A 27,329-nucleotide genomic window follows, 5' to 3' on the forward strand; every position below is an offset into this window, starting at 1 on the left:
ACAGCGAGGACGGTAGTTAGGCAGATACTTGGCAGAAAAACTGAATATAACTTTTTAAGGCTGAGGGTTTTGGGGTTTAAGATTATAAAGCCTTTTTTGTGGGGAAGAGTTAAACATTGTATTTGCTGTAAAAGAAATAAATCATCAGCAAGTTTATTACAAGAACCCCATAAAATTAATATTTTGCAAGATCTCATCTGAAGATAATAGAAATCAAAGGCAACACCAAGTTTCTATATGTGGTTAAAACCTTTGCTTTCTTGCCATTGAGTTCACTTAATACAATTCATAAAAAAGTGTCACTATAATAGTTGCAAAATATCTAGAAAAAATGAATTCAGTTACAAAAGTTTGAAATAAGCTTTAATGAAATTTATGCCTTTACAGCATATTTCCTTTGTGGCCATGATCGCATCTTCTTCAATTCTTTAGGGGTCTTTAAATTTTTTTGATGAGGTGTAAGTTCCCTACGCATTGCCCTGGTCTTTTTCGGCCTAAGATCAGTGGGCTTGTACTTCTTATTCTTGAATGCTTTCTTTAAATTTTCCTTTGTGTTCTGGTTGATTACTGTCAAAACTCTGGCAATAGACTTCCGCACGATATATCTAGAAAACAAGACATAGTACTTAATTAGGAAATGATAAGAGTGGATAATATTTAAGTGAATTAAATACAGTTCTTTATTAGTTCCAATTCATGAAAGAACTACTAAATGTATGAAATTGAAGTCACTTGAAATTACTATCATATTTTACAACTACTAAAAAGAAATAACATTACTTATCAGGAGATGAAGAGTTCATCAGATTTCTTCAGGAGAATGAAAGTGTGAGACATCATTTGAGCGGTAACAGTAGGATTAAATATATGAATAAAATAATTGTAAAGCAGCCAGATAAATGTGTCATCAGGTAACTAAAATCATCATATCTCATTCAGGAGAACGAAAGTATTTAACATCATCTGGCACATTATTGGCAAAAGCAGGTGAAACAATGGTCTTGCACAGGGTCTGACAAAGGCAGAGTGATTTATGATGCGGGATATAACTTGGATGGTATATAAATTTTTTTTTTGGCACCTAAGTTTTTGTTTGACTCATGTCAGGCATGTGCGATCCAGTACTATTGACTTACGACAACAAGAGCAAAAGTGCCATCAGGTAACTGAAATCTTCAAACTTCATCAGGAGAACGAAAGTATTTAACATCATGTGACAGAGTTTGTTGGTAAGATTTTGGGGATTGTAAACTGATCAACAGAAGTAAAATCCAACTGTATCAACCCTCAAAACTGAAAGCATTTGTTGGTACAATAATAAATCACTCACTGCCAATGTAAGAAGGAGTAAATAATAAAATGCGGCAGAAGTGATGTAGGGGGGGATCTAAATAGGGAATATGGATTTGCAAGTTCTTATCAGTTATATGATGTCATCAAATATATTTCAGGAGAACGAAAGTATTTAGCATCATTTGACACTTGCATGAACCTAACACAAAATAGCCGTTAATTGCAGACAATATATTTACATACTTGCATAAGGATATTACTATAAAAAAATTTTTATCTTTGAAAGAGTTGCTATGGAGCTTTGTGCAACTAAAGTAAAAATTAAATAGCTTAACAATACTGTTAAAAATTTAAAGGAAAAAAAGCTACAGGGTGTTACAACAAAGGCATTAAAATTAGCAAGTGCTAGTCAGTCATATGATGTCATCAATAATATTTCAGGAGAACGAAAGTATTTAGCATCATTTGACACTTGCATTAATTTACAGAAAACAAACTTCAATTGCAGAAATTATTTCTGCACATACTTGTATTAATAATAAAAATACTTGTATTTAACGTTAAAATGAACTTAACGCAGAATTATGCTTTGAAACAGAGCAAAGCCAAAGCAAAATTTAACTGATTCGAATATTTCCTATTTGTTGATTTGACATTTAAAATACAGGTTCTTAACTGTTAAATAAAGGCAAATTAGAAGGGTGGCTTTTCTCATAATCTGCCTTATTTGCAGTCATCACAGTTTTCATATTAGTTTCTTTTAATCATAGAAAAGCACAATGCAAATAGAGCTAGTTTATCAGTATAATTTTTATTAGTAACTAAATAAGAAATTCAACATGTTTATTTTTAGCTCGAACTTGAGAACAAACAATTTTTGTCTTATCCCCTTCAATCTCTGGGAATATGTGCCATTTATTTCTTGTGTCCACCGGCCACTACATCAAATGGTAGAAGAATAAAAAACATCGCAATCTGGTCTTTTTTACCCCGCAGACACATGCGCACTTAGAACAGTGTGGGAAATGAGTATTTCATTACGAGGGGCACAACTGCTCCTGTAATTCTGATTTTGTAGAGCAATTTTAGGAATTTTTTATTAATTACATTTTCAACAAGAAAACAAATTTTAAGAAATGTTAAATGTGTACATTCTAATAGTTTTGAACAATGACTTCAGTTTTAAACTTTTATGGCTTTTCTGTTACAAAATTGAAGATTTGATGCAAATTGGTATTCTACAAATCAAATAATTAGGGTATGAAAATGTTTAAAAAGTCTACACCATTAAAAAATTTAAATCACTTATTTTTTTTTCATAAAGATTGTCATTTGAAATCATTAAGTACACTGCAGCGACATTTAGCTTTGCCATTTTCATTTAAAACATTTAGTTTTCTACTCGCATTGTAAAATTTGATGAAATTTATGATATTGTATCAATACGTTTTAAATCACTCACTGAGATGCAAAACTAATTTCTTATGTGGTCATTCCCACTTTTCAAATTTAAGTTTATGAGCAGAGATTGAGATCATGTGAGACAATATGTTGACCAATGTGTGTAAGAAACACTACAAATTAAAAAAACAAAGCTTTTATGGACTACATTTTTACCATCATTAAATTATCAAAGTAAATTTACAGTCCCTTCATTTAACAGTAGTCCTCATAGTTTATCAGGCCACTACTTTCATGCATAATCATTGGGATTCAAATATAGAAAATTTCAGAAGACATTTTGGAATTTCCTGCAGAATAAGACAAACAATAAGCAACAAGAAACAGTAGTAGTATATTATTTCTTAAAAAGAAACTGAAATTATAATTGTATATCAAGAATTCAAGTCCCCTCATTCAAAAGTAGTCCTCATAGTTTATCAGGCCACTACTTTCATACATAATCATCGGGATTAAAAATTATTTCCAAAGGCTTTCCTAAAATCTGTAAGAAACACTACAAATTAAAAAACAAAGCTTTTATGGACTACATTTTTACCATCATTAAATTATCAAAGCAAATTTACTGTCCCTTCATTTAACAGTAGTCCTCATAGTTTATCAGGCCACTACTTTCATGCATAATCATTGGGATTCAAATATAGAAAATTTCTAAAGGTACCATAAAATTTAGATGGAACACTAAAATGCTAAAAAAAAGATTTATATTCAGCACATTTTTACAATCAAACTTATTAAAGAAATGGTTAAATAATCCCTTCATTTAACAGCTGTCCTCAGTTGATCAGGCCACTACTTTCAAACTTAATCATTGGGATTTAAATAAAACTACCATGTGTTCCTAAAATCTGAAGGGAAAAAAAACTTAATATAAATTCAAAGGCTTAAAATCGAACATTTAATTACTTTTAATAGAAAATGATTACATTTAGCCCCTTCATTTAACAGCAGTCCTCACAGTTCATCAGACCACTACTTTCAAACATAATCATTAGGGAAGTAAATACAACAAGGGTGCCCATATGCAAAACTTTAAGGGGGGGGGGGGGGGCTCATATTTTCTCAATGGTTTAGCAGGATATTTCCCCTATAGAAACAGATTTATGTACATATTGGAGTTATTCAAATTTGACATTTTTAATAACTTATTCATTAATTGCTGGAGAAGACCTGTTATTACAATTTTGCAAAGATAAATAGTACTAAAGCAAGGTAGTTCCAATTTCAAACGGAGGAGGGGGGGGGGGCTAGAGCCCTCACTTGCCCCCCCCCCCCACATTGGCACCATTAAAATACAATGTAAACAAGCATACTTTCAAAAATTTAAACAAGTTTTGAGATACTAAGGAACCTAGTTTTTCGTAAATTGTAAAAAGGTTGTGAGCCATGTTAAGATTCATAGGCAATTAAGGGTAGGCTAGATGTGAATCAAAACATTCAGATGAGTTATGACCTTAAAATGCTCAGATCTTCTTAGAGGGTATAAATTTTAATCATGATGTGATCATGTATAGAAGTATCATCATAGCATATTGATATTTTCATAACATCCGGGGAATACATGCAAATCTTTGTAAAAATGCTAGCTCTTCTCCCCAAAGCAGAATACTTAGTGATGTTCTGCATTGTAAAACCATTTGACTGATTTAAGATTTATTTTTTAAATATAAATCAAATATGTAGCAATAGATAAGCATTTTTGAAGAAATTTGGTTAGTAACGCCCCAGCATTGAGATGCACACTCTATTATTGGTCTTGACCATTGCATAATTGTAACTCATATTCCTGAATTGCATTTAAACACCTCTATGGTATACTCCACACATCAGATCAGGCTTTTCTCATAATCTGCCTTATAAGCTGTCATCACAGTTATTCATTGCACAATTTAATCATAGAAAAGCCAAATATCATAGCTGCTATTGTTGAAAACTTAAGACTAGAGAGACATGCGTGTAAAATTTTGAAAATCTTCACAAATAAATTTAATAATAAAAATTTGAGCATGAAAGGGATTTTTAAAATAGCAGTAGGGATTTTGTAAATTAAATGCCTATAGGACTCAAAATTCTGTTTGAAAATCCAGCGTTAGCGTATATTGAGGTGATTTGAGATTAACAGCAGCGAAAATTTAGAACGGCAACAGAAAATATTACTGCTTTTCTTTCAATACATTTCAGATTTTTAGAAAGCATACAAAATATTTTTGGAGAATCTTTTAGGTTCCACAGAAATGCATAGCAGGGGTCTATATAGGCTGAAATTGGGTCCACTTTGCGGCCCCTTCACAAAATTCCGCATCGTAAAAGCGGCCCCATTCACAATATGGCAGATACCATGCAATTAAAATTTTTTTTGAATGCATCACTTTTTAAGACCTTGGATTAAATCTAAGAATTTTAAGCATCTTTTTTTATATATTACGTCATTTGCTCTTATTCTTGTTAGGGCTTTTTCAATGAAGTATGACGACTAAAAATGCTCTGAAATTACGCTTATACAGAAAAAAATGCTATAAAAATTTCTTTTTCACGAAAATAAAGAAAATCTACGAATATTTTACTTTTTCACAAAAGGCGGACCTAAAGAATAAAACCTGGATCGACCCCGGCATAGCATCTAAAGTTTTAGAAACTGAAAAAAAAAAAAACCTCCTGTATGAAACGATTTTGATGTAAGCAACCTTAAAAAATAAACAGAAATTCTTTCTTGCAGAAAAAGAGTATATCTGATAATTCAATTACTCAGATCTTCTTAGAGGGTAAAACAATCATGTATCATTTATAAAAGCATCATCATAGCATTGAATTATATTTAATAAATTTAAATTGATTTACTGACTTGCATTTAGTATCAAAACCAAATCTATCATTTTTAAGAGCTTTTTTTCCTTTTGATATTTCATACCTGGTGTAAACTATGTTATGAAGCCATTTGTTGCACATAAAGCTGAATTCATCGCTAAAAAAATTTGGAGGGGGGGGGGCCTAAATCTGTGTATATTTTTCATTGTTCCATACCTTTTGTTTTCAAAAAATGAATAGAGCTACTTTTTTGTCTCACTACAAAATACTCAGGCTTTTCTCTCATAATCTGCCTTATATGCTGTCTTCAGAAATTCAGAACTTAATTTAATCACAGAAAAACCCATTACAGCTCCGAATTGAAAAATAAATCACTCTTTTGCAAAATAAGAGAAAAAATCCTAAATACAATTTAAAACTGTCTGAGAGTCTATTGCGGCGAACAGTAAAAATATCAAGTTGAAAACAAGTCGCGTACCACTAACATACAAGCATGTTTTTAAAATTATATTTGCTCCCTTTTCATCAAAAAATATGATGGGTTTTTAGTTTTTAAAAAGAATTAATGAATATTCTATCACCTTTTAAAATAATTAGCATCCTATAACTATGTAACATGATATAAATCATTACATTTGAATCAAAGGAGTCTTGGTATTAAACAATGCTTATAAACTAAATGTAACGAGAGGCAGTACATCTGTAAATTCAATTACTCAGATCTTCTTAGAGGGTTAAACAATCATGAATCATTTTTTAAGGAATCATCATAGCATTGAATTATATTTAATCATGATGCACTCGTTTGTAGAAGTCAAGAAATTCTAAACATGGCAATCATACCCGAAGTGATTATTAGTTACTTAGCCCAAAACAGGGGAAGGATAGTTTTCAACTCACAAAGGAATAAACAAATAAAACTTTGCACATTCTAAAACATAATTTTTTTACCACTTATACATATAAAAAATGCATTTTGGAGAGTGAATAAATAGAGATTTTTTCTCAAAAAATAAATGAAGTTGGCATGAAACTGCATTTTAGCAGATAAGATTCACTTTTCAAGGAAACAATCAGATTTGAATTTTGACATCTTGAATTCAAATATTGTTCTCAACAACCATGCATGGAGATAGGATGCCACTCGTTAGGTTTTTTCTTTCTACAAATGTTTACTATCCTCCAGAATCTACTTCTTTCTTTTTAACCTGACACTCTTGTGCATTACTTAAATCCTCTTAGACAGAAACCAAATCCAGCACACAACAAACCTTCTCTTAATGGATGGTGGCATGTGTATGTAGGACATAGACCACAGAAACGATCAAGGACAATGAAACCCTATCCCAGACAGTTCTGTCTGGTCTAAAAATATAAAAGTTGTCTGAGGGAAAAAAAAGTTGTCAGCAGAGAAAAAAAGCTGTCTGCAACTATCAGACAATTATTTGCATGAACTGCTGCTGATGCAGGGAGAAAATGATGGCCACCTGCCCCCATAAACCAAAACAATCTTTTTTAAATTGTTTACTGAAATAGCAAATCTGAAATCAAAATAAAAAATAAGGCATATTTTTCTCTGTACAAAAAAAACATGTCAGCGAATTGAAACGTGAAGCATCTGATATGAGAATCTAACTTTTACTTTTATTTTTTCAAGTTAACTTTGCATTATATGGAGGCAAATAAATGAAGTCTATTAAAACCATCATTTCAAGATTTTGAAACGAAATTCAGTTTTTTTTTACGAAATTCAGTTTCTTACGAGTCAAAAATTTAAATGCTGAATAGATAGTTTTAATTTTAGTTTCCCTACAACTGTGTCGATAGATATTAATGATATGCGTGAAATACACCGCCAGCTCAGTCATTTCCAGCCGAGGACTGCAGTTTCGTGCTTATTAGCACTCATCAGCCCGGCATAGGAAAGTGACTGAGCTGGAGATGGAAAACCTCTTAAGGAAGCCAAGAGTGCGAAACAAACTGGTAGCTAATATAGAATTAGCAGATTCTATATTAGCTACCAGTTTGTTTGGCGGGCGGTGTATTTCACTTATTTCTGCTTTACCCCTGGCTAATGGGCGATAATTTACTGAATATTAATGATATGTTTGTCATAGGCTTCTAAAATGCAATTCTAAAATAATATTAAAAAAAATTCTTTTATGAGCGGTTCTTATAGTTTTGGAGCCTTCTCTTTGAAAATTGCAATCTCATGGCATCCGCTTCGAGCATCAGATTTTACGAATTTTTTATGTGGGCCGTTCTCAAAAGGTGGGAGCAAACACAGACCTCAACTTTGAAGCTTCAACACCAAATAACTTTCATTTTAATTAACTCAAAAATTTTTGAGTTAAACTATAATACTGTATAGAGACAAGAATTGACATAAATTATGGAAAAAATGCTCTTCAAATGCCCTTAAAAAAATATTTTTTTTGCTAAAAGGCACAATTTTGGACATACCAAAACGTTAACTGAGCAAATGTACCATTGAAAAAATTTTTTTTAAAATTATTTCCATACGTTTCAAAAAAAAATTAAAGGTATGAATCTTACACTGAATAACTGTTAATATTTTACACAAATAACAAAAGTAAAGATAGATTATTTACTTTGTAAACGATTTTAGAAAAACGTATGTTTGAAATTTGATGTATGTCCAAAAGTTACGATCTTTACAATGCTATTATTTGAGAACTAAGTATATGATGTTTTCGTTTTAAAGGTATTTATCGATCCTCAGAATCAATTTTTAATTGTTTAAAAGTGTTTTCATAAGCTTTTATGCAGTATCTTAGAAGGAAAATGATTTTTCTTAAACATACATGTGAGATGTCCAAATGGTGTTACGATCTTGATGCCGATAATTCTGTCTGTTTATTCATAATTTTTGATGATCCACTGTCTTAACCTCAATAAAAAAGGTTATTATAATGTTATCTTTAATCCATTGGTATTCTGCATAATTAATATGCTACACATTGAACAATACATAAATTACAGTAGAAACATGGCTGGTTATGTTCGTAACAAAAGCCATTTTGTGCTAAAATCGCCAAGCAAACCTCCATTAGCGACAAAAGAGTATCCGATAAGCTAAAAGTTACCAGAGGGGAATTCCAGTTTGACAAATTTAGTTTATCGTCAGCTGCACCAGTTTTGACGACTTTATCACCTGCGCTAGCAATTTTTTTATTTTTAGAGTTAAAAAGAAATTGTCTGCAGTTGATCTGTAAACAAATATTAGTTGGTAATTTTCATTCTATCTTGAGATTTGAGAGATAGTAAGCCTTTTGAATTAACAACATGTTTTGAAAAATTGCTTTAAACAATTTAAGTTCTTTTATGGAATTTGTGTTGCATTTATATGCTTTTTGAAGTCATTATTGATTTTTAATACCTATTTGCAAAAGGATTTATTGCAAATTTTAATGCTCACACGAGATTATGTCTCCTAGAAGTAGAACAAAAAGTGAGGTTCTGGTAGAAGTACATTCTAAGTTTGGAAAATATCTGCAGAAATGAAAGTTAATAATCCAGAGAAATACAAATGTTATTTAATAAAAGAAGCTACGAGTTTGTATAGTTATTTCCATGAAGCTTTTTTTTTACCTTTCATCAACTTCTTCAAAATGATTCCAAAGCTTTATTACATGTAAAGAGCAGTATGTATAGCCATTCAAGTACTTCATTAATATAAATAAAATTTTCATTGGAAAAGTTAAAAATCAGATTAACAATTGTCAAAAATGGTGAAACTTAAATTATGATGATGTCCAAAATCCGTTACCTACAGGACAACAATATCCAAAATCTGTTACCTACAGCTGCTGATTTGATTTGCTAATTAACAATTTTTACAAATACCTGCTGTCTTTTCATGTTCATATATTGTGTTCGAGGTATGCATGCTGTAGAATAAAAGCAAAATTGATGTTGAATTTGAAAATTTTTGAAATTGCTCAAAGTTAACTTTTTTGTTCCCACCTTTTGAGAACTGCCCACGTATAGTTTGCTTTGTTAAGAGACGAACAAATAAATTCTCCTTTATTTTTATCAAAGTCACGAAATCTAGATGTTTTTAACGAAATTCTGAGATTTATAAGAGTTTCAAAGAGTTAAATGCTCAACCACTGCTTGATATCTTTTTAAATCAATTATTTAAAGGAAATTAATATTATAAACGGGAAATTTTTTTTTTTCCCAAAAACACCCATTTTGAAATTTCACCCTCCCCCACGCAAAATTATTTGCTTTTCCACAAAAAAAAAGGACCCTGTAAAAAATCCTGGCCCCAGAATCGAGTGTTTGGGCTCAATTTAGGGGGGGGGGGCACCTCCTGCCTTAAGACTTTTTTATTGAAACCCCGCTCGAAATTTTGCAAACAGATTATGAAGTTCTGAAAGCTTGTCGCAGACAGCTACAAAACTTTCTGCCACTGGGCTGTCCAGGGGGATCGGAAGTGTGTGGACAATGGTGCTAGCAGAGGGCTTGACATGAAAGTCAAAGGAACATCATTTGTGGTCAATTGAGAGTAATAAGTAATTCATTCACTTTATTACTTAATAATTCATTGACATTTGCTTAAAAAAAAACTTTTGGCATACCTTATGTTTTTTGCAATGGTTTGCACTGCGATAAATATCAAATTTTGTTTCTGGAAACCCAGGCAATTAAGAGTCTTTGTTTCATTTATCTTGAGAATGACCAAACAGAGATAATACGAAACATTTAAGATGGTAAAAAGATTTTGAAATGGCTCAATAAAAGTAATCAGAAGTCTTCAAGAAACTAACTTAGATGAAATAGTTTTTAGCACATTAACGTCCAAAATGAAGCCTGCCCCCCCCCCCCAAAAAAAAGTAAAAAATAAAAATATAATTTAGTTGAAAAATTTTGTAGCACATTAGAATCCAAAACGATGAGAATTGTATAAAATTTTTCATTTCTCAAATTTTTTTTCAAAGTAATAACAAAGAACAACGATTTACAGCACATTTTGAACCATTTTCATTAGTTTGATGTTGAATAAACACATAATTTTGCTGTTTCTGGAAAGTAGACATTTAAGCATCTTGTCTACTTTTATCTTAGCTGAAATTCTACTCCCTGATCCATCCTGCCCCTCAATTTTATCATCACTAGGGATATAAATTGTCTTCTACCGTGTGGGGCAGGGTTGTTAAAAGTTTCGGCAAGTGGTGGTTTTAACCTAAAGCTCAAAACTCGCGGTCGCCAGTCGCCAAATGCGACCAATTTTCAAATTTTGGCGACCATTATTTTCACTTCAGTCGCCAATGTGGCTACCATTCGCCAATGCAACCTTCCCTGACCTAGAGTCTTGACATATGACCTTTCCCCAAATTCTTTTGTTCATTAAAAGTTCGGCTATCGGATCGCCGGGGGTGAAGGAGGGAAGGGGAGTATTGTCCAATTGTGGCTAATTGTGCTATGTGTTCATATTCTGAATAGAAAACAAAAATCGCAATCACAACGGCAAATTTTGATTGCTATTGAACATGCTATTTTGAAAACTCGGCTTTCTTTACACGCGATCGTAAATATACACAAATTTCATACACCAATTTAGTAAATTATGCTTTTTTGATCTTAAATTCATTTTTCAACTTTATTTTTCCTTAACAAATCGCTATTTCTTCGTTTTGCGGTATTTTTAAACTACGCGTTTTCAAAATGGCGTCGCGTTGTTATTGTTCATTTTTACCAGTTAAGACGAAAATGTCCTTTCCAAAATAAAAAGAATTTTAATCTTGTACATTTGATTTACATATGAATAAACAAAAATGGCGCCTTTGAGTCAAAATGCACCGAGACAAGGTAAAAACGATATCGCTAAAAAAAAATTTTTTTTGCAAGATTTTTGATTTTTTGTTTTAATCTTATTGTTTGTTTTTCCTTTTTTTTTCTTTTTAAAATATAAAATCTACTGGAGGAGAGGACATATCCGTTTATTTACTTTATTTCTCCTTAAAAAAGTTATTTTTAAGTTTCGCGGTAAATTTTCAAAATGGCGCCGCGTTGTAGATTGTTATTTTCACCAGTTAGAAGAGGAAAATGTGTGCTCCAAAATAAATAAAGAGAAGTACAATCGTATTTATAAAACACATAAATAATATTAACAAAAATGGCACCCTTGCGTCTAGAGAAGGTGGAAAGAATACAGCTGAAACCCTTTTTTTCTTCTACTGGATCTTTTATTTCATTTTCTGTTTTTTTTTCGTTTTGTTTTATATTGTTTACCTTTCTTTTATTTATTCATTTTTTGACACTCAGGCTTCGATTTTTATAAAATTCTGCATGCATTTGTAAAAACAAAAAAATATTTTGTAGAATCGCAAATGGTTTAGGTTTTACATTCTGTTCAAGTTTTTGGTATTTTGTTTTCTTTATCAAGGAACTAACTCGTGTTTTGGTTGAAAGCTGTAATGTTTCTAGAAGTTTTGAAAGCTGAAAAAAATTAATAATAATAATAATAATATTTTTTATTTATTTATTTTTTTATCGTGATGTGTTTTGCTTAAAGATGAATTAATGCAGATTATAGTTTGCAAAAGATGTGTTAAATAATATCTGGGCAGGGGTGCCTGTTCCCCCCAAGTTCGATCCCCCCCCCCCCTCCAAAATTTTTCCTCAACCCTCTTTTCCTTTTTATTTTTAGCTCGCTTTTTATTTTATTTATTCTTTTATTATTTTTAATTTACTTATTTATTTTTAATTATTATTTTATAAGAAACGTTCTTTGCCACGCCAATGACATATACACACATACTAAATAAATAAACGTAATAAAATAAATTAAATAGTTTAAACTAAAATAAAGTTTGGCTATCATTTTTTGAGATTTGGCTACCATTTTGTGAACACCTGGTAGCCATTGGCTACCAATTCAAAATTTGAGCATTGAGGTATATTTTAACCATGGATAAAACCGGTTAAAACAAGCTTTGATAAAATCAGTTTTGTCCATTAGACATGGATATAGAAAATAATAAAATTTACAATCAATAAATGAGTACGTTTAGTATTCCTAATAAACAAGTGTCCCTTTATCATTGTGAATAATTTTTTATGTTAAAAAAAGTTGCATTCTTTCAATAAATCAGGTTTAAAAATTATTTAATGATGCACAATAATGATAAAAATATACATTCTATTTCTTTTAATTATGCATTAAAATGTGCATTTATAAAATACAGTTTTGACCAACTCTGTGGTGGTTAAATCCAGTTTTGGCCAATGGCAAGGCCAAAATGGGTTTTTTCCCGTCAAAACTGCAACCCTGATGTAGGGTTTTGGTGCATAATTTCAGTTTACACCAGGAATGTCCTATAGAACTAAAAAGGGGAGGGATGGGGAGAGCTGAGACTGAGGAAGTTTCAGGTGAACAAGAGGCAGTGAGTGGGGTTGTACGAATTTTGGCCAGTGGGTGGATGTTCTCAGACAAAACTGGCTTGAAAAAAAATGGTTCTTTCCATTGGACAAGGATATAACCAAGTTAAGAAATAAATGAGTTCATAATTAAAAGGAATATGAAACACATATGTTGACTTTAGGAAAATCGGCAAACAGTGTAGACTGTACAATTTGTTTTATAGTCGCATGAGTAGAAAATGAATTTCAAATTTGTTTAAAAAAGTACAGTCAAACCCCCATATCGAATTTCCACACATCAAAATTTTCTATATATTGAAATCCTAGCAAATTTTTATGTTCATTACATAGAAAAATTGTTTCTACATATCGAAAATATCTCTATATATCGATTCCCCCCCCCCCCCCCGAGACACTCTTAGATTTTTTTTTCCATTTTAGACAGTTTGTCTCATGAAAAATGAAGGTTAGGAGAGAAAATTGTGTTTATTAAAGGTTGCTAGGAAACTCATAAGGAATCTGGGGTTGAGAGGTGTGTAGATAGGTCGTTGTTTCGTTCTGGAGTTTTTATATTTCCTTAAGTTTATTTAAAATCTTAGTTGTAACCAGCAACATTGTAAAATCAGTTTCTGGAGTTCTTATATTCTTTTAAGTTTATTGAAAATCTTAGTTGTAACCAGCAATATTGTAAAATCAGTTTCAAGTTCTCCCTTTTGTCTGTTGATTATCATTCCTAGTCTTTTTAGCTGCAGTAAAAATCATTCAAGTTAAGCAGATTGATTTTTTACTTTTCTTCCTATTACATTGTAAAAATGAAAATCCCCTAATGTTGTGGATCAAGTTAAATTGAAGAAGAATGAAGATGTATGTAGACGTAAAAATGTAATTTCCGTTATTTTTTTAATTATTAACTTTTAGTTAATCTGATGCTCGTATCAATTAGAAATTGGGTTTCATATATGCAAGTTGGCTTTAATTTTAATGTTTTAGGAGACTTTTACAATAAAATAAGATTGTTTCTATATATTGAATTTTCCCCCCAACAATTTGCTACTTTGATATATGAAGGTCCGACTGTATATTACTTATTACAGGTTGTTTGAGGTTCCTAACAAACTAGTGTCCTTATTCTTCTTAATGAACAATTTTGAATGTTGATATAAGAAAACTTGTATTTTTAATTACTAAACCAGTTTAAAAAATTACTTCAAAAATGATAAATACATTTTCTGCTGCCTTTATGCATATACAAGCATATTAGCATTTTTATAAAATCTAGTTTTGGCAAGCTATTGGGGGGGGGGGGGGGATTTAGTTTTGGCCAGTTTTTACCAGTGACATAGTCATTTTTACCAATCCATTCAATTTCCTTAAGTTCTGACATCATCACAAGAAGAAGCTACAGTTTTAAAACTAGGATACTTCAGATTCACTCACATTTTTGACAGCTTAGAAGCAGCACCACCAGTCACTTTAGCTATCCTTAATGCTGCAAGTTCTTGTTTCAATTCCTCTAATTGCTTTTCAACCTCTTCCTTTTTCTTACCACGAAGTTCTCGAGCTTTAACTTTGACCTATAACATGCATAATTGATACAGTGAAACACAACTACAAAAAATACCTACAAAACAAAACATGTCCCCATTTAATAGTTCAAAATAACATTGCTTAAAGTCCATTATGACAAATAAAATTTGCAGTCCCTTAAGGCTGCTCTTCAGTGGGGAAGAAAAACGATCTCGCTTGAAAATGGGCTTTTTTTTTAAACGAAAGCAATGTTCATCAGTGAAGTGATTGACACTTCAACAACCAATAGAACGAGCGGTGGCCGATGAAAGTGTGGATCATGTGACCTGTCACATTTTGCAGGGGGACAGACCGGACGCTCCCCTGCTGTGCAGAGTAGTCGAAGGAGGTAATAGCTGACGGCGAAATGAAACCGCAGCTTTTTACAGACCCTTCCAAGGAAATTCTAGTTCTTTCCCTCTTGAGTCTTGACTACATAGGTAAAAGAAAAATTGCTCAGTGTAAAAGGCGCGGCATTTTGCAATCCCGCTTGTGATATTAATTTATTTGCATTCGCACTAAAATTAATTTTTGAAACGAAGATTTTTTTTCCCCATTAATACGGTTCCTGATCTCATCTAGGAAAAATTAACGAATGAATGAATATTTGCAATAAATAAATTTATAAATTCGTTTTATTTTTAGAGAAAATGTTCGTTATTGAAAATTGATAATATCAAAAAAGGAAGGAAAAAAAAAGATAGCCTACATGACCACACTGAATTTTAACGAAATGAACTCCAAATTCTAACAAAAAAATATTCTTTAAAAATGGATGATCCTACTTAATAAATCTGAAAAATCGAGTGCCGAATAAAAGTGGGGACTAACTAGTTATCGGTTGGCGAAATTCTTTCACTTCCTCTGCCTGTTTGCCACTCTCCCCAACCCCATCCGAGTTAGCAGAAAACATTCTTAAAAATGAAACTAGATCCTCTTTGCATAGTTAATACTTGATTGTACAATAAACATTAATGCCACTAATTACTTACATTAACCTTTATTTGAACTGATAATATTTATATTTTAGTGCTAAATTAAATACTACTTTGTTGGTTAGTTACCTGTTTTACAAATGTAGTGGCGACTAGAAAAAAATGTGGCTACTATAAATGCCTTTTCTCACCACTGGTGACCAGAAAATTCCCCTAATCTTTATCTTTGAATCCTTTTCTTTTTGAAAAAATATTTATTTATTTATCTAAGTACTATATGCAGATGAGAAGGCTACGATAGCATTTCTCAAGGGGTTGTTATGGTGAAAGTTCTTTCAAATTGAGCATAACAACGGCAAAGTCGCGGACGGCTACGGATAAGGATTTCCTGAATTTGAAAAATTAAAGATTTTTCTCTGATCTTTGTATGCAAGGGTGCTCACCCTGCTCCAAGCTCAAAGGCAAAAATCACTCCTTCCCCCACTCTCAATGTTTGTAAACTATCTTGCGTTGAAATTTTGCAATAAAACTAAACCTAGCACTTTTAGAGTCTCAGATTCCCAGTTACTAAATTCGGCAAAATACATGAGGTATTACATGCATTATATGACCAAAAGTATTGGGATACTTTCAAAAATTCACAATTTTACGGATTTCTCAAAAAATAAAAGACCAATTGCTCTCTGCTCTGTAATTTTTTTCTCATGAAAAGTATACTCCAGACGTCAAATCCAATAACAATTAAGTCTGATATTCATTTAGGGGACCAGCAACAAATAATCTGTTCTTATCATGAATCACTCTATAACGATGGCAGGAAAGTGTTGCCAGTTTGCTAACAATTCCTTATCATTCGTCGCCTATCCTAGAATTATAGAAATTCGGCTCATTAGATTGCTGATAACTTTTTAAAATTTAAAGAAATTGCGGTGGAATTTTTTTCATGGGTTGTAGGATGTATCTGAGCTCTGAATTATGAACGTTATAAATTGCTATCTTTCGTGTCTGCGCAGTGAAAAATTAATAGCTTTAACTGTTCATATTTCAACAAATTTTCAATATTTTAACTTCAAATTTTATTATTATGTTTCTCTAAAATGCTGTCAAATATTTTAAAAGTTTAGTAACGTTTGACGAAATACTCTGCGTAATATAAGGCGAAAACCTTCAAAAAAATTTTGCATTTTTGAAAGAAATGCTTATATTTCCATGGGTATAAGAGATACTTTCACAAAAATATAAAAATAAGTTTTTGATAGATTTTTAACTCATTTCTGAAAATTATAGCTTATTCCCAGCAATTTGCAATGGAAAATTATCAAAAAACTTTTTTACTCAATTTGTTGTCGGTCCCCTAAATGAATAGCAGACTTAATTTTTATTGGAAAATGACAACTAGAGTATACATTTTATGCGAAACAAATTATAGAGCAATTGGTCTATTATTTCTCGAGAAATCCCTAAACATGTGAATTTTTGAAAGTGTCCCAATGCTTTTGGTCATATAGTGTATATAGTGCTTCTACTTCAACACATTGAGTTTTTATTAAAATTTTCTAATGAGTCTTGTTGGTGTCTGATCCTCGTTAGTTGTCATAATAAATATTAAGGGTTGTCCTTTTTCTCAGAAGGCACGAAAATATTACCTACATGTATATCTGCCTGAAAAAAAAAAAAAAAAATCTCGAAATACTTAGATGAAAAAAATCTCAACGCCTCGCTCTGCCAGATTTTAAAGTTTTTATCGCTCTGCCTCGTTTTCATGCATCTTGCATTTAATGAATCAATAATAAAAAATAAAAAAAAGGGCAAGAAACAGATTTGCAGGAAATACGTAAAGTTGAAACAAAAATGAAAGGCTTACATTTAGGAAAGCAATTATAGGTACAAGTAAGGGTTCACAATTAAAAAAAAAAAACAAGACAAACTTTTTCTTTTAAGTTCTGTGTTACGCACTTCTGTGCCGAAAAATTATCGTATCCTGTCTTCAGTCACAGAATAAAATGAATGTTCTAATCCAATGATTATCAAGTAATTTTCATTCGTATAGAACAAAAATCTTTTTTGAGATCCCACATTTTCTATTCTATTGACTCCTAGTAATATGTAAATACAGCGAGAGAAAGGATTTAGCTTCTTGTTTAGGAGAGGGAACCATTTCTATATTTAATTAACATGATCTTTATCGTAAGCATACTATTTACTCAGAAATACTCCCTATTTTCCCAAGCACTCTGTTTGGGGGCTATGCCTTTTAATTTTCTCGAAAATAAAAAATTTTCAAAATGCACTTTTAGACGATCTCTGGTAGTATTTGGAAGTAAGTAAGAGGTCCTGTGATCTTCCACCAGCAAATTTTTGAACTTGAAACGTCAAAAACACAATTTCAGGTTCTTCAATTCTGTTAGGAAACGGGGAGTTCGGAAGCTTTCCCCGAAATTTTTCGAAATAGTCTAAAAACGCAGTCTTAGTGTGATGTTGGGGGGGAGGCAAAATTTTTAAAGTGTTATAAACATGATTGTAGGCCATCTTTATTAACGTTGGGAACATGCAGGTTTTTGAAATCCAAAAATGCAATTTTAGACGACTTTTTTTTTTTTTTTTTTTTTTTTTTTTTTTTTTTTTTTTTTTTTTATGGTCAAAGAAGGACTTTTCACAAACTCCCTTCCCGAAATTTTTTGAAATTAAAGCCATAAAAACGAAATTTAAGACGATCTTTAATGATGTTTTTTTAAGGGGGGGGGGGGTGCTTATGTGACCTGAAAACCTTTATGCCTGTAATTAATTTTTTCTACATTGTATTAAAATGTTGATCTAGCTTCTGAGAATGAAAATAGAAAACAGTGAAAACTTGTAACCCCCATTCTATATTGTTCACATTTTAGTTAGCTTTGTCGGCAACATAAGGCTGAAAACGTCATTAAAACTAATACATACAATGCTTAGTAATTCTACCACGGTGTGTTTTTTACATTAACTGAATCATATTAAATTGCTAATATATTTTTCATGATTTTCTATGTATTTAATGAGTATGTTGGTGTTCGGAATGTTTTCCGCTATTGAATTTTCCACCTCCCAAATCTTCTAAAGAAATTTGACGAGTCTGGCTCTTAAAGACACAAATAATTTTCAAAAATGTTTGTTGAGCTGTGGAAAGCACTTTATGTGTGTACCATTTGTAGTAACATAAAACACATGTAAAACGATGCAAAATACCCAGTATCTGGAATACGATTTAATCTATATATAAAAATATTTTTTCTACTGGAAGGGAAAACGACAGCATTGTAACAATGTTCATTATATTGTAAATAAACAATTTGACTCAGAAATATTCCTTTCAAATCTATTTCTTTTCAAACCACAAATTTGAAAAAAAGCAGATGTTGCGAATTTAACAGCTAATAGCACGCATCTACATGGATTCACTTTCAAAAGCACTTGATTCTTCACGAAAGCCTTAGGAAAAGAGGAAAGAAGAAAGGACGTCCAGCGGAGGTCATTGAGGGGAACTAATGAGAGGGTAATAAATCTTACACCCCATTAGCTTTTACCCCTCAAAAAGGGGAGGTAACTATTCTAGGGCGGGGCAAATGCAAAAAGTGAACGTATTTTGAAATTTTTTTCAATAGTTAGAACTTGATATTTGTTTAAAAAATGGTCGCATTATTTCAAACAAGATCTCAAAAGAGAGCTGGAAATATTTTGCGTGTCAGGGCGTTCTTAAAATTTCGATAGCACGAGTTGCAGATGTTTTACAGAGCGAAATGTCCAACAGTACCTCGTTTTCGAAGAAATTCATTTTTTCTCGAATTTTAAAAAATCGGAGAATGGACACATCAAAAAAGTAAAAACTAAAAGAAACAGACATGGTCTTGAAAAATACTCAGAAAAAAAAAACGGATCCGAAAACTTTACAGGAATTTGTAAAACAAGCTCCAACTTTCCCCGTAGGTTAACATTAGATCCGAATTTTTCAGACTCTCAGTGAAGAGAACCCTTAAAGCTCGTTGTAACAGGAATTAAATTTTTTAAATACTTACTTTTTGTGTTGGGAAAAAAATCTGCTACAGGATTAAATTGGATTTAAACTAGAGATGTACCAAGTAGCATTTTGGCCGAGTAGCCGAGTACTCGGCCTTTTACTACTCTGCCGAGTTACCGAGTACCAATTATGTTTTAAGTAGAACCACTGACACACATGTGATGAATTTTGAACTTATTCGAATAGTAGTATAGACCTCCTTGTCCATATAACCGTTTTTAAAACTAAATTCCAGCTGAAATTTAATTATGCATTAAATAAAAAATTTTGTTTGTGTCAAAAATTTTACAAATTAAATTTTTTTTTTTTTAAATAAATAAAAGGTATGAAAATCAAGTTGGAATTAAAACAAATTACAGTAAAATTCCTCTAATGCGGACACTAACAGGACAATTTTTTTTTGTCCGCAACAGAGAGGTGTCCACAGGACAGGGGTTTAATAATGTTATTTGTATTGGAAATGAGGAATAAAAAATTGTATGCATGAGAGGGGTGTCCGTTAGGAGGGGTTTCACTGCATACCAATCAATTATAGTTCTAGTCTGCTAAACATAAATTTTTAAAAGTAGATAAAACAAATGTGCAGGAACACTGCAGACACGTGTTTCTGCAGCCCCCCCCCCCTACAAGGAACCTCTTTTTCAGTGCATAACATGCGAGTTAAAGAATGTAAAGACATTCGAAAAAAATCCGACTTTTGTCGGATGCCTTTAAATCTACGAGCTCCCATTTTGTTCATGGAAAAAGGAATTCCTTGTAACGCCAAAACACATGACTGCAGTGTTCCTGCACTGTGCTTTTAACGTTGTTTTATTTCCTTTTATTTTTTAAGCAAAGGTATTTTTATATTTTTTATAACTAATTTTTGTTTGTAGCAAAACACATTTTTAATATAAAAATTCCATATTTTCTATACTTACCTTTTTTGCATAATTTTTAATAAATAAGTTTTATTTACTTTGGGGACATTAAAATAAAGATTTATTGTATTGAAGCATTACAAGCTTCATTATTCTCAAAATTTAAATTTGACTTATAAATTTTAATTGTAAATGATTGCAGAATATATTGCTTGCTTTTTTTTTAAATAAATTTTAGTATCTGTCTTGGACAGTATTCAATTTTTTGCAACTACTCGGTATTGGCCGAGTATCTGATCAGAATTTCGCGGAGTACCGAGTACTCGGTACATCTCTAATTTAAACGCTCTTTCATTGGTAATTTTCAACCATAAAGTGATTGTGAGCACAGTATGAACCCCAGTTTTTAAAATACAGTAGACCCTCGTTTTACGTGCGGGTTACGTTTCACGGAAATGCAGCGTAAATCGAGACCTAATACTAGTGTTAAAATAGGGATTAGGTTGCATAGATAACAAAATACTTCATTCTAGTGATGACTAATTGTATAATAAGTTTAATGTGTACTTATATCGATTTTTATGCATAACATGCATAAAGAAAGAAAATTAATTTCGTGTTCTGTTCATAAAGAGGAGCTGGCTATGATAGGTCTTTTAGCAGTCATTAAGAATTTTTCCCTGTCGTTCTTTGCAGAGCATTAGTGCATCCATGATCACTTTCGTCATTTCCATGGCAGAATATTCCTTAACTAACAAATCAGAAAGATCATTTCAGTTGTCTAGGAGTGGCTCAAAATTTTCTCCAGGGGCTCAAGTTCGGTTATTAGCATGCCAAATGCAGTTTATTACATGTAATCTGCAATCTTTAGGAGTCTGGATTTTGAAAGAGAGGAAAATGTTATCTGTGTTCATTGCCGCATCCGTGTGAAACCAAAATTCATCCACGTAAAATAAAATAAAGGTGTCAAATCTTAAACCGTGGAAAACGAGGGTCTACTGCAGGGTCATTCCATGTCAGTTCAACCACACCCCAACACCCACCATCTCAGATTTCAATGAAACTTTGTATACTTCTATGTTTCATAGTCCTATGTAACCTCCTAAAGTATTTCTTCTCTATTTAAAATTGTTTTTATTCTATGACCCTTCAAAGTTTTGAGATTTTGCGTTAGTTGTCATTCACAGTTCTCTCAGAATTAACTGCAGCTGTTTGCAAAAAAAATTATTTCTCAACAACTAAAGATAAAAAGTTTTTGAAAATTTTCTCATTATACATTAAGACTTCAAGCATTTTAGAAAAAAATATATCAAAGATCTGAATTTATATTCAGCAATTGAAAAAAATTAACAAACTGAAAATTTTAAAATTTTTTCAATAAAAAAATGATTTTCAAAATTTTAATTTTTTGGCATGAGGGTCTAAATTAAAATAATTTATATATGTTTTTAAATGATCAGTAACATGTGTGCTAACATATAAAATGAGAATCTTTAGGGGACTTTGAGGGATTCTGCCCCCTTGCCCCCCTTATTTTGATAAAAGAAAAAAAATCGATCACAATCTTACAAACTTAGCTAATTACTAATAGCATCAAAAAAAAATTGAACAATGACATATATTGGTGTTTGAACCCAAATTTAAACATTTTAATACTCAAGATTTTTTTGAATTGAAAGCAGTTAATTAAATAAATTAATAATAAACAATAAAAACAGGTTATCGCGAAATTCGAAATTTTCCTACAACAATTTATGCATACTAAAAATTATTGTTTAGTATGCATTAAGACAACATAGAAATTAAAAGAGAAATCATCTAATTCTAATTTATAACTAGGCAATTAATACAAAGTATCACAAATCCTATGAATACCAGCTCATAGTTCTTAAATTCCTTCTACCTTATGTCTGTTTTCCTACTAAGAAGATTATAAAATATGTATGTCATTCTAATTATTGTGTTGTGTGTAATCAGATCTAGGCCAAATACAAGTAAAAATTTGATATCTGTCCAGTAATGATTTCTCTAACCAACTGGGCAAAGAACAGACTAAAAGACAAATTCGAAGCTAGACACTTCTAGTTCGCAGAGCTTTTAACTTGTTTCATTAATCTAATGCAATATCAAACTGAAACATGGATTTGTTTTCCGCTTATCAAACAGATTAGCCCAGAAAAGTTCAATTTCCCGTGCCCCCTCCAAAAGATTTTTCTGTATCCGCCCCTGAATTGCGGTATGTTGTTGAAAGCCACTTTTTATTTTATACAAATGATTTATAAACATTCTACTCTAAATATTCCTGTTTAAATACAGTGAAACTTCAGTAACTGGACACACTGATAACCCCTGTAACTGGACATTTATTTTTCTTAAGGGTGCTCTTCACTGAGAGTCTGAAAGCTTCGGATCCAATGCTAACCTACGGGGAAAGTTAAAGGTTATTTTACAATATTCCTTTGAAGTTTTCGGGTCAATTTTTTTTCTGAGTATTTTTCAAGCCTATGTCTGTGTATATTAGTTTTTACTTTTTTGATACGTCCATTCTTCGATTTTTTAAAATTCGAGAAAAAATGAATTTCTTCGAAAACGAGGTACTGTTGGACCTTTCGCTCTGTAAAAAAGCTGCAAATCGTGCTATCGAAATTTTAAGAACGCCCCAACACGCAAAATATTTCCAGCTCTCTTTTGAGACTAAGTTTGAAATGATGCGACCATTTCTAAAAAAATATCGGAGTTCCAACCATCTGAAATATTTTCGAAAAAGCTCAATTTCTCTACTAAGCCACGCCCTTCACTGGTCCCTCCTTTCTTGAGGGGAAAAACCGGGTGAGGTGTATAAGATTTACGATCATTAGCGCAAACGACCGTTTCCATTTACTACTCCCCTCTTTTCCGGAGGCATTTTTCAATGAAGGAATGAATGAGTGCTTTTGAAAGTGAATCCACATGCTTGGAAACATCTTCACGATTTGATTTGTGTTTAGAAAGGATATAGTTTTTAAAGAGTGCTTCTGGAAATTCTTGTGAATTCTTGTGCTAAATGACCTCCTGAATCCAAATATGACCACCTTTTCCCATTCACACGTCCCGCTTTTTTGGAAATGTCGCCCGCAATTTTTTTCAGTTTTTGAGTTTCATAGCCATTATTTTTATTTGGAGGGGAAGTTATCGTTATATTATACATTAATACTTTTCTGAGGGGCTAGAGAGGTGCTACGTTTGTACGCAAGAACATATGAAGGAAATTGGTTAACTCATGGGGGGTATTACCACTTATTATATTTTTAAAATCATCAAAATCCATCCTTTTTTCTAGGGGTTTGTTTTACAATTTTTTCCCTTATTTTTTGGCATGAAACCAGAGTATAGGACTCACACCTATAAACCCTATATCCGAAAAAAAAAAATTTCACGTTGTAAATTTAAAAAAAAGGAAGTATCGCATTTTGCGTAAAGTTGCATCGCAGACCTTCAGTGAAGAACCTTTTCGTGTTATTCAAATTCATTCACGGATATAATTAAGATTAAAATTATCTTAAGTATGCTTATAATATAGCATTAATGAATATTTCTATTTCTGGGGATGCACTACCCCCATTACTTTTCACAACATCAAGAAGGCATAAACAATGGAGCTGGTGCATCCAAAGAAAGATAAATATGTATATTAATGCTACTTTATAAGCAAATTTAAGGATGCTTTTCACTGAGAGTCTGAAAGCCTACGGATCCAATGTTAACCTGCGGGGAAAGTTGGATGAAGATTTTACAAATTCCTTTGAAGTTTTCATGTAAATTTTTTTCCGAGTATTTTTCAAGCCTCTATCTGTGTCGTGTACTTTTTCCTTTTTTGAAATATCCATTCTTTGATTGTTTAAAATTCGAGAAAAAATGAATTTCGTTGAAAGAGGTGGTAGGTACTGTTTGATATTTTGCTCCATAAAAAATCTGGCAAAATATTTCCAGCACTCTTTTGAGACTTTGTTCGAAATAAAGCGACCATTTCTAAAAAAAAAAAAAAAAAAAAAAAAAAAACCGAGTCCAAAACCGTATTCTAGATACTTACTAGATATTTGGATTCTATTTTTGTCTATATTATACTATGTTACTACAAATGTAAGCGCATAAAATGCTTTCCACAGCTCAACAAACATTTTTGAAAATAATTTCTCGAGCCAAACTCGTAAAAAATTCTTTACAAGGTATGTACACATTGATCATGTAATTCATAATACAGTGAAATCCAGTAACAATGAACTTCAAAATCGGGACTGAAAACTTATTTGGTTGAAACGGGTACTTCGTTATACTGATATACGTTGTAACAGGATTTCACTGAATTTTTCTTTTGAAGACTTTCTAAGGAGAAAAATGATACATACCTGCATTTCTTTAAAGCATGAATGAGTATAAAAAAATTGTTTAAAAGCAGGGTTGGGTTCCCAGGGTCGTGACCCCAAATGGGGTCGTGTAGCGTTTCTTCTTCGGTCGAAACATTATTCCTACCACAGTATAGTTGGGGGTGGATCGAATCTAACATAGCAGTTTTGTAATGTAGGATCTAACGTAGCTTTCACAATGTTGCCAGGTTAGGTCCACACCTTGCGATACTTTACTGACATGTAGGCTACGTGATCACAGGTCCTTTACTTAGTCAAAAAAGGGTCGCAACGTGCAAAAGATTGGGAACCACTGGTTTAAATTTACAGATAATTAGAGAACTGATGGGGGAAGGGGGAGAACACTGACCATTTTGTTTTTAACTGGATGAATACACCATGTTCTAAGAATCTTTCGGTAGTCGTGTTACACTGAAATTTTCATAAGCTCAGACAAATAATTTGTCTGACGTCTAAAACATTTCCCCGAAACCTAAGGTTTTTCAATTTTAGCCGATCTTTATCAATATATATTTGTGTGTATGCACTGTGCAGTCGCGTCTGTTCATAGTGAAGTCTAAGGAACCGAATAACAATTTCGTATATAGCCTCAATTTCGCTATAAAAAGGTAAACAACAAGAAGGGAACTGAACCATAAATACGATATATACGGCTTGAATATTAGTACGAAAAACCAAATTTCTAGTTGAATTTTAATTCAAAGTGTCAAAGGTCAAAGTTTTTTAATATCCTGGATAAAAAAACAAATACATAGCCACAAGTTTTCAATCAAGCAATGCATTTTCTACACTTATAATTTACATCTTTTACTTGTGCTTTTAAGACGTTGTTTTTGACTTTTATCTATTTCTTGCACAAAGCTCATGCTTTTTGAAGTGCATATTTTATTTACAATTTACACATTTAAAAATTGAAGCTATTTTGGAACACCCGATTTAAAATGGTGTTAAAGCTTCATTGAAACATTATCATTATTTAATATTATTCATAAATGGGGGGAAAAAATTCAAAAAAAAAAAAATTAATACCAAACAGAAAAGAAAGAAACATTTAGCATCCAGCCCATAGCTTTCATTTGAATTTTGACGTTTTGAATTTAAATTATGTTTTTCACAATCACGAATTGTGGTAGAACCCTACTCGTTGGGTTTCTTATTTCTACAAATGGTTCCTATCAGAATTATATTTGTAAAAGTCATGATTTGAATACAAGACGTCTACATTCAAATGAATTCCAGGGGCTGGATGCTGGACGTTGTTGACTGAATGCTGTTTTTGTCTGAAAAGTATTGTGTAAAATCGAGAGGGTCGGGAATAAGTAAAATTGATGGCGGGGACATGAACTTCACCGCCCAGGAGGAGGGACATGCTCGCGAAGACACGTGGAACAGACGAGTTTGCATTAAAAGAATAGAAAATTAAAGTCGAAAGAACATCAACTACGGACAAGTGAAAACAATAACCAACTGTGGTCGCTCAAAAAAAGAATATATTTGGTCTTGGTCAAGCAATAAGGTATTCGAGGGCGAATGATTGGTATTAGTCTCACGCAACTTTGCGCACATCTCTCAACTTTTGTTGATTTTAAATGTTAACATTTATTGACATAGAAATTACACTATTTTAATGTAAAAACGTGCAAATTAAATTACACTTGTTTCGGGGTTATTAAGAACATCTTTATCAATAGAGATAGATACATGTGTTTCTGCCTTTTACATCATTCAAAAAGTTTTTATTGGGCCTGACAGATTTCTCTTCCACGTTCTAGAGTTATTTGAGTTACCCTAATTTTGCTAACAGTTAAAAATTTCTCCGGGAAGTCGAGAAGAGATCAAAAAAAAAAAAAAAAGAAAAAAAAGAAAAATTAGAGCAATAAATGTTAGTACACTCAACAATTTATAAATTATGCTTCATGAATACTTTTATACAAAAAGAGAAAAATTAAATTGAAATATTTTTAAAATTTAAAGGATAGTATACTAATGTGTGTGATTTGCAAATGTGGAATTATATTTTCAATTCTGATATTTTTTTCTGAATATAAATTACGTATGTAAGACATTGTTCACATTCTTACAAGCAAACAATTGACGTAAATAGGGAATATTCCACGTAATTGTTACGATTGTTTGATTGATTGCAATAGTTTGCATCAATGAAAGCTTGATTGAGTGCAGCTATCAAGTTTAGGACTTCGTTTGCACGAAGCTGTCAACATTGTGTGGTAATAAAGAGGTTTCATTTAATTTCGAAATGCGAGCATGAATGAATTTTCTGAAAATTATGCTTTTAGCCGTTGCTTTTCTCACCATAGTATCCGCAGAAAGGAAAGCATTTCTGATTATGTTTATTGTTATTATTACTATTTTGAATCGCAGAAAGCAATGCATAACTAATGTAACCAAAAATTGAAAACCGGTAGGAAAAAAAAAGACCTGAGAAGGAAAAAAAAAATCAAAAGTTTTAAAAAGTTATTCTATTCCTCCTAACATTTTGCATTTGAATAAGTCGAAGTACATTGTTCCAAGTGTACTGCAAGTAAACTGCAGCTTGTATTTTTAA

At 31.9% G+C, this 27,329-nt stretch overlaps 1 protein-coding gene and 1 non-coding gene across 2 annotated transcripts in view; both read right to left on the reverse strand.

The window, feature by feature from the left end:
• Positions 1-346: 346 nt before the first annotated feature.
• The window catches only part of LOC129221651 (60S ribosomal protein L35-like), a 38,211-nt gene continuing 11,228 nt past the window's right edge, over positions 347-27,329 (reverse strand). The window contains exons 2-3 of the mRNA XM_054856178.1: positions 14,389-14,525; positions 347-605 (exon numbers count right to left, since the gene is read on the reverse strand). Coding sequence (XP_054712153.1) covers positions 374-605; positions 14,389-14,525 — 369 coding nt within the window. The 3' untranslated portion in view covers positions 347-373. The remainder of the gene's footprint in view (positions 606-14,388; positions 14,526-27,329) is intronic.
• LOC129221657 (small nucleolar RNA SNORD61) lies at positions 4,214-4,283 on the reverse strand. Its single transcript, XR_008580534.1, has one exon. It is a non-coding gene; the product is annotated as a small nucleolar RNA SNORD61 (small nucleolar RNA).

Source organism: Uloborus diversus, chromosome 4 (genome assembly GCF_026930045.1).
Source record: "Uloborus diversus isolate 005 chromosome 4, Udiv.v.3.1, whole genome shotgun sequence".
Taxonomy (NCBI): domain Eukaryota; kingdom Metazoa; phylum Arthropoda; class Arachnida; order Araneae; family Uloboridae; genus Uloborus; species Uloborus diversus.